The sequence below is a fragment of the Melanotaenia boesemani genome, chromosome 5 (assembly GCF_017639745.1).
Source record: "Melanotaenia boesemani isolate fMelBoe1 chromosome 5, fMelBoe1.pri, whole genome shotgun sequence".
Classification (NCBI taxonomy): Eukaryota; Metazoa; Chordata; class Actinopteri; order Atheriniformes; family Melanotaeniidae; genus Melanotaenia; species Melanotaenia boesemani.
In genome coordinates, this window is record NC_055686.1 from 31,370,065 (window position 1) to 31,378,960 (window position 8,896).

The 8,896-nt window shown below is 39.1% G+C and overlaps 1 protein-coding gene across 1 annotated transcript; it reads left to right on the forward strand.

Annotated features, from left to right (window-relative positions):
- Window positions 1–363: 363 nt before the first annotated feature.
- LOC121639876 lies at window positions 364–2,669 on the forward strand. The gene is made up of 8 exons (XM_041985460.1): window positions 364–433; window positions 543–679; window positions 763–856; window positions 938–1,049; window positions 1,128–1,354; window positions 1,441–1,612; window positions 1,714–1,841; window positions 1,950–2,669. The coding sequence occupies exons 2-8, from the start codon at window positions 588–590 to the stop codon at window positions 2,277–2,279; spliced, it is 1,155 nt and encodes a 384-aa protein (XP_041841394.1). The 5' UTR covers window positions 364–433; window positions 543–587; the 3' UTR covers window positions 2,280–2,669.
- Window positions 2,670–8,896: the final 6,227 nt, after the last annotated feature.

An 8,896-nucleotide genomic window follows, 5' to 3' on the forward strand; every position in this document is an offset into this window, starting at 1 on the left:
TCCTCATCTTCACTACTAATCATTGCACTGGACTATATTATTTGCTGGCTATTCTCACTCTTACTGTGTATAGCTAAATATCTCCTTGTATAAGTCTTGTAAATATTGAAATTTTTATACTGTTTTTTATTTTTTGCTACCTTAAGAAGCACAACTGCTAAATGACTGTACCGCTGCAACACCTAAATTTCCCAGCTTGGGATGAATAAAGTACTTCTATTTATCTATCTATCTATCTATCTATCTATCTATCTATCTATCTATCTATCTATCTATCTATCTATCTATCTATCTATCTATCTATCTATCTATCTATCTATCTGACAGTACTATCATTCTGAACTTCTCCACGTGTGACCCTCTTGAAGAAGCAAATGCTGCTGAAGGAAGTCAACCTAAAAGGCCATGCCACTTAAACTATGAGGCAAAAGCGGTGGGTGGACATTGTTGTTCACTCCAATCTACTCGTTCCTTTCGATGGGAAGTGTTTTTATGTAACTGTCTTTTTAATTTTCTGCCTGTATATTTTATTTCCATTGAAGTTGATTGAAAACATTCTAACAACAAAGCCTGGTGGTGAACACATCATGCAAGAGTATGCAAAAACCAAATCTCTGAAAGATGCCACCAGAAGACAGATGATAAACATACTTGCTGCTGAGATGACACAAACACATGGGTAAGAATCATGCACATAAGCTATAAAGAAACATTGTTGATTCTAAGTGTGTCTAACTGAGTGCCATTGAACTCATACATTAGGACATCCCCCCCTAAAAGTGTAAGAGTGAAGTATGCACAGGGGATAGTTGCTTTATTTCCATATTTGGAAGACCCATATTCACAAAATGGATATGTAAGTAAAATTTGTCCTTACAACATTAAACTGTTAAAAATGTTGATGGCATATTCAGTCTGCATGTATTTAATTACATAGGAACATTTCTACGATCCAGAGAGTGGTTCAGGATACCTTGCATGGCGACTGAAGACCATTCAAAGAAAAACTGCTGAAGAAAGAGCTGCCTCAGTTAGCAAATCTCCCAAAAGTAAGTTTACTTATCAGTTGCAGATTAGATTTATTAAACGTGTCGGCCGGACACACTGAAAATGTGTTTTCTCTCAAGCTGGTGGGCCAGGCCATGCTCAACCTAGATTCTTCACCTCAGACAAAGTGTTATCTAATGAGGACGTGGAAGCAGCTATTGCTGTTTTAAAGCATGCTGCTGATGAAAACACTGTCCGTGAGAAAATGAAGGCTACCTTCAGTTATCGGCATTCACTGGTCAATGATGAAAAGAACGCAGCAGATGTTTTCTCAGTCTTTCCTCGGTTTCTGGACACACCAGGACTGGTAAGACATCTTCATTAGTTGAATAACATATCCTATGCAGCATGCAGTGTCACTCATCACTCCTTTCTATGCGCTTTTCATTACAGATAGAGCAAGATTTCAGGCTCCTGTTTGGTGAGGACACTGCCATCAAATTCTTGGAAAGGTGGCCTACCAATTTCAAAGCAAAGGTTATAAAGGAAAGCCGTGGACTGGTGCCCACCACAGAGCTTTTGGAATTACTGCGCAATGCTGAGTCAGCTGCTGGAGTTGAGAATGGTATGACTGTAACTGTGTCTAATTGCTGTTGTTGATCATATAGATAATTGTGCTAATTTGTGATACATGTGGCATTCCACTAACCTAATGTTTTACTGTAGGCTGGGACAGTGACATGTGTGCTATCTTTCTGCATCTACATCTGCTACCACCATCTGCACAAGGACGGAAGAGGCCAGGAAAGATGTCTGCATCACAAGCTGTGGATCACCTCATCAGATTCATCAAAGTATGCTGAACAGCTGTTTAAATTAGCTATACTTTCCATCACAGTTTCCTGCAGTCTGATCTATTGTCAGAGGTTTGTTACTAAATACTGCTGCTGAATGTGTTTTAGGCTGGAACCAGTGTACAGCAGCATCTTGATGATATCACCCAAATCAGTCAGCCCTACCTTCTTGCTCAGGGACCCACAAGAAGCAGGATTCACACCTTCTTCATTGTGATTGACAAGCATGCACTTCCATGTAAGGCAACAGGTTCAGTGGGAGCCCTTGACGAACTCTTTAAGGCCCATTATGTCTTTGGTACGTCCTACAGTTCTTCCCTGACAAATTTTTTCACTTTTCTGCAAACAACCATTTACAACATTGACATTGGAGAAACAAAGGAAACTCCTAGAGTTGCAGAGCTGCGAGCAAGAATGGTGCATGAGATCACACAATGAAGTGTTTTCTTTGCAAAAGTGAACATGGTAGACCAAACAGCCTTATAAAGCATCTTAAAATTATCCATGGTCTCTGCACTGGCAGGACTCATAATGTTAAATGTGGGCAGGCAGGATGCTCACGTTCTTTTGGTAGTTTTTCTGGCTTTAGGAAGCATCTAAACAAATGTCATGTAAGCGGTTCATTTGAGTCCATAGAAGAAGGTGATTTTTCACCTCATCAAGGTGTTGACACAAGTATTGCCACTGATGTTGATGGGTCATCTGAACATTTAGAGGCAGAGTCAGAATTTTCTTCAGCAAACCTTGTAAATAGTTGTGCAGCTGTAATTTCTGACTTAAAGGCAGCAGGTGTAGGCCAAAGTGTTGTGAATTCTGTTGTGATTTCCATGGAAGAGATTGTTCAAGATATCCAGCAGCATGCAAAAGAAACTGTGATTAAGCATGTCCCTGCTGAAAAAAACAGCTTAAACCAGCTAAAGCTGGTAGCAGGTCCAGGCTGGTCTTGGCTGGTTTATAGGCAGGTTTAACTGGTTTACCAGGCTGGACAAGGTGGTCAGGCTGGTGCTGCTGGTCCAGCAATACAGATGGCAAGCTTGGTTAGTTGGTCACCAAAACTGATGTTGGTTGGTCAAGCTGGTTCTTGAGATGGACCAGCTGGATGGCCAGCAAGCTGGAAGGACCGACCATCAAGGCTTGTACAGTAAGCTGGTCAGTTGTATTTGGCTGACTGGTCAGCGTGTATGGCTTTCACCCGGGAGGTTGTGGGATCAATCCCCGCCTGGGCCCTCCTTCGTCCTGCCACATTTATATTATATATATAGATAGATAGAGTGTATATAAAATAAATTAACATAATATATCATAAAAGAAATTACCCCTGATCTTTTAATACCACTCTATTAGAGTATTAACTAGAAGGTTCAAGGGTGAGTTACCTCCTTTGTTTAAAAACATTTTTCACAGTTCCAATGCATAATAAGGTTCAAGGTTGTAATTTATTTAGGAACTGAGTGTAAAAAATGAAAAAAAATATTTGTGTACATAGCAGGCATTCTTGCATAGCTTAATAATGTATAATTTAATTTGGCAAGTCTTTATCGACATCACAGACAAAATGTTTACAAAAATGTGATTACATATTTAAGTGCAGTACTCAAAGGCAAAGAAATGCTAAAATGAGTGTGTGTGTGAGGGAAGGAGATTTCAGTCTCCCGTCTTGTCACTTATATTGAAAATAATAAACAAACATAACATATTCTTTGTGGTTCAAACAATTCCAAAATAGAGAAAATAAATCAATAAGACACACAAATGCATTTTAAGAAGCCCAACACTAAATATGCCAAAGAACTAGCTGCTGAGAATTACCCAAAATCCATCATAAGAAATGCAAAAAAAAAAAAAAAAAAGTTAACAGGGGGTTCTGTAGGCTAAATTTTAGTATCTTTTTAATGAAAGTAAAAAAATGGATGACACACACTTTTTTCTTGTCTTAGCACCAGCAGCATCTAAACACTTTTAGAGGTATGCACCTTTGAAACTGGTTTGTAGTACACAGAACAGGAAAGGAAGAAACAAAAAACTAATTAATAAAAAAATTTAACTAGCTGATACAGAACTGTGTGTGTGTTTAGCAGGTGGGACTGCCTAGTGTCGGACCTGCAGTGTGGCTGTAGAACCCTGGCATTTCTGCTTGGCCTAACATAGACACTCCAGTAGCAAAGACAGTTCTGTAGGATAGTAATCATGAGAGGAGCAAAAGCAGCCTGGGAGAGGCTGTAGTCAGCAGTGACATAGCCAATGAGAAGCACAAATAATGCAAGTAGAAACTATACCAAAGGCATGTTCTGTCCATTCCCAAAGAATGTGTTGACTTCCTCTCTGTAATTAGATTGTTTGATCGTTTTTCTGTTTATTTTTAATGCAAGTTTTTTTCTGTAATGGAGCATTTACTGAAATATTGTAGTGTTTCAACTTTCCAAGCCACCATACTGACGTGAACTACTCACATGTTTCAGTCTCTCTCATACAGTATGAGTTTGGCAAGTCACACACAAACACTTTCTCTATACATTCTATAACAACACACTTGTGGCATAACCTGTGTACTGAGATGAGTTGCATTTTTGTTCTGTCACCTTGTCTGATGCATGCAAGGTGTGGCACTTGTGGGAATGCAGCTGGAACTGTATCAAATGGGATTAACAACAGGGCAAGCTCAGTTTCTCCATCTACATCATAAGAGAGAATTTCATGCAACTGCCCCCTAGATCCATCATCCAGTCTGACACACCAGTCATTGCGTCTCTTTGCTCGGCTGTAACCGTGGCTGGTGAAAACAATACCTTTGTGAATCATTCTCTTGTGTGAGAATATTTCACTTGAAGGCTGTTTGCCTGCTGTGTCAAATGCCTGATGCTCTTCCTGAGTGAGATGCTTGACCCTGCCAGCATCAAGAACAGTGGTGTTGTCACACTTTTTGTAGCTCTGAACCTTTGAGTTATCAGTCATTTGGCTACAGAAACCCAAAACACGGTCACTTACTCTGTGTTTGGCTGAGAAGTATGGGATGGATTTGTGAAGCAAAAATTTGCCCACAATCTGCTTGGGAACATCTTTTGTGCCATGCACCAACTTAAGAAGACTCCCATTGACACTTTCAAAAACAAAGGCAGAGTGTGCCCATAAGGGCCCCAACAACTTCACTGATTTGGCCAAATGTGTTAGAAGATGTACATTTGAAGTCATGGAAGCCTCACCAAAAAGCACTTGAAATCTGATAACAAATTCCAACAACATTTCATCAGCTTTGTTGACCTCCTCAAAACTGACTTCCTCTTGTAAAAGCAGGTAAATTGCTGACACAAGAAGACAAAGATGCTTGGTGTATTTCACATCCAAGAGTCCTTCAAGACAAGGCAGACTATAAAATAGCAGCCAGTTCCTCCATTCAGATGCCTTCCAGAATTTGAATTCTGACATTGATCTAGGGAGTCGAGTGATAGGATGTGGTGGTTTTATTTTTTGGAGTCTGTCATTCAACACTCTTAATGTACTTGGGTTACCAATGTAATATGGCTCATCTACACTCTCTAACAGAAGCATTGCATGCTGCCTTGCAACACCCAGTAATACAGCATGCATGTAGTCTGGTGCAAAACCCCACACAATGTCAAAGAATGGCATATTAATTAAAGGAGATGGCCCCTTTACTCCCCTAACATTTTTCTTTAGGTTGAGAGCCTCCTCCATGTCTTTCAGCATGCTCTCTGCATCTCTGTCAGGATAATCTGATTCTGTGATAGGGTATTTCACTTGTCTGTTTACAAGTGTGCCTGGGTGGAGGCAGAACCCACAGCCAAAATACCCATTAAACTGGGTACAGTTCTGCATTGCTGGTCTAGCCTTGGAATCAACACAACAGCATAGACCCACAACTTTGCTGATGACCACTCCCTCATCCTTTTTCCATGACACTCCCTTGGTTGCAAGCGCTTTTGCTTGATCGACAAAAGGCTTAAGAAAAACATGCATTTGAGGTTCTGTTGATCCAAACCACAACCCAGCTAATATCACGTGCTTGAACCTAATGTTTGGTGGCAGCTCATTGAGATGAAGGTGAATGGGCCAGATGGAAAATCTGGATGATTTGTATAGAGGAGAACCATCTGAATTAAATGTGTATGACAGATTGTTAGGATCTGATAGAATTTCACCTGGTGCTGACAGAACTTTATACAAGTCACCATCATAAATGTCTGATATTATATTGCCTGCTTTGGCTGGTCTGTCCACCCTGTAGCTCAGCTTGGTCTGTAGCTCTGGAGTGTGAAGAATGTTCTGAATCTGGGGAACAATTGGAACGCTGATAAAAAAGGCCCCATTATTAAGTGTAGTTGGGTCAACAGGTGAATTGCAAGCTGAACACACTGTAATGGCCCTCGCTAACACCTCATTTTGACCACCCAAAGAGGTTTTACAGTCTTTACAGTACAAAATAAATTCAACTTTGTCCATGTTTCTTTGAAAGACTTTGTTGAAGGCATACTTAGATGCTGGTACAACATCTTGTCCAAATAAGTGATTGATGAGTTTAAGCAAGTCATCAAGTGCAGATCCAGTTATCTGATGCCTTGCCGCGTAGGTCAGGATCATCAGTAATGCCTCGGCCCGTGATGTCTTCCCTGTGGCCTTAAGAGATGTGTCCATATCAGTGTCTGCTCCATTACCTGGTGGATCATTTGAACACTCAAAGTTGCTGTCATCTGGTGACTCTGAATCTTCACGTTGAAAGTTGCTGCTGTCTGATGACTCTGCATCTTCTGGCAATGTGTTTTCTTGCATGAAAACCCCTTGGTGATTTGCCAAAATCCGGGCCTAAGAAAGACAGTGACACATTAAACTCTTGAACTTGATGATTTTCACAACATCTTTAGAAAAGGTTATTAAAGGTTACTTTGTGTTTCTTTCTTCAACATCTATCCACCCTGTTGATTACATAATTTGCAGATACTGCATTTTTGGAGTAGTTTAAAGAATAACTGAGTCTGTGTTTTATTTTTGTCAAAAAATCTTGTGTGATGCACCAAAATTTACTAGCTGTGTGTGTTATTTGCTTATTCTATTCTGGATCTAAAAGTTTTGAACTGCTCCTCACAGATTATCAATGCAAAAATGTGTATGTAGGAATAACACTATATTTTCAGTTATGCTACTTATTGTGCTAAAATATAAAGCTCTAAAATATGATGGCAATTAGTTTTGTATTAAGTTTATTTTCATGTTTTCTGCTTGCCACAACACAAATATATGTTAAAGTTCACAAGCCAAAACATAGCGTTCATTTAGCAAAGGAAAGCCTTAATATAGGGCCCCATGTAGATTTAAATATAAAAAGCTTTATACCTTGTGTAAGCTAAAAACACGAGTAGCCTTCTTTGTTTACAACAATCTTTATCTGTATCTGTTTCTTTTTTGCAGGGTCACAGGGGACTGAAGTCATCCCAACTAAAATTAGATGAGGGCTAAATATACAGTTTATTTTCACAATAAGTGAGGCAGTGATGACGGGGGGAAAAAAAAATCTTGACTGACTTGAAATATGTGCAACCCCTTTTTTTTAGTTGGTTAATTTATGAAAAAAAAAACCCTGTACCTGCCATTTCTGGTGGGAAAATGGCTTACATATTACAGTTACTGTTGTGGTGCAATATACCTACTTACAATGACTAAAGTAATGTCTGTGTCTATTGAATTCTGACCTATAATATCAAGAGGTTTCACAAATAGACAGCAAAGTTGTAGGTGAAATACAACAGCCTGGAATTTTGCCTCATTGTTCATTTTTTGAGGTATAAATCTAGTCCATTACTCTCTGAAAGTGGCAGCACGCTGAACTTGAAAATTAAGAAACAAATGCACATTTTACCTCTCACTTGAGTTACCATTTATTGGGAATAATTGAAAAATCCCAATAACTTTTGAATAAACATGGCATGGATACTGGTGAAATCAGATGAACCACACACAGCACATCCTTAGTTTATTTCATTTCAAATCCAAACTTAAATTATTTCAAAGCACTAACCTCATCTTCATGTGACAAGCTCTCATGGTCACCTTTCACTCCACAATGATTCCCATCTGCCGGTATCTCAAATGTTGGAGTCTCATCTGCCAGGGTCACACCATCTCGTGTTTCATCTGCTGGCATCTCATACTGCTCCAAAGACATAGGACATACAATGAATGAAATACATTTATTCTGTAGTTCTTGCTGTCCCTTTAACTGAGAAGTGAATTTCTTTCTTTCAATAGAAAATTAATAAGTGATATTGCATTTTTAGCTGTACTGTAGTTTAATTGCCAGTTTACCATCTTAAACCAGGCATACATACCTCATTTTGATTACATATTCTCCTATGTGTTGATCTTGGGATCTCCAAACTGCAATGAGGTTCAAGGTACACTTTGTACTTTCTCTTTGGCATCTAAGGGGTAAAATAATACTGCATGATCATGATAGTCTTTTTTATTTGTTTCCTATTTAACATATACAAATATCTGTGCGGAGTGACATCAGAACTGTGGTATTTCTTATCATATAATGCACACTGATTGTACCTACATGTTGCATGTCTGTGATTATACCGGTAATTTACAGTAATGACTTAAAGTGAAATTTCCCATTGACAAACTACAAATTATATTGCTGCATCAATCTATGAAAACACAAATCAAGATGTAGTTTATAGGAAGCATCCTTCCAGTGTGTATTTTAAGGGCAACAAATGTTTTATTTGGTTTTTATTTTTGCCATGTCTAATTTCTAAATTCCATAAAATCATCAGAATGCATTCAGACCTTTTAACTATGAATGACTTCAGCAATACAATATTGCCCACAGTAAGTATGTACACCCCACATGTGAAAATCATGGTTGTAATTTGTGACTACAATCCAACTCCTTCGAGGCGAAGGGGGGGCTCAACTTGAGTACAAGAACAATATCCGTACTGTAGCAAGTTTTCATATGACGGACTCTAGAACATTCCACCGCAGTGTCGCGAGCTCATGTCTTCATGCAGCGCGAGGACGTATCAAATCGGCGGGAA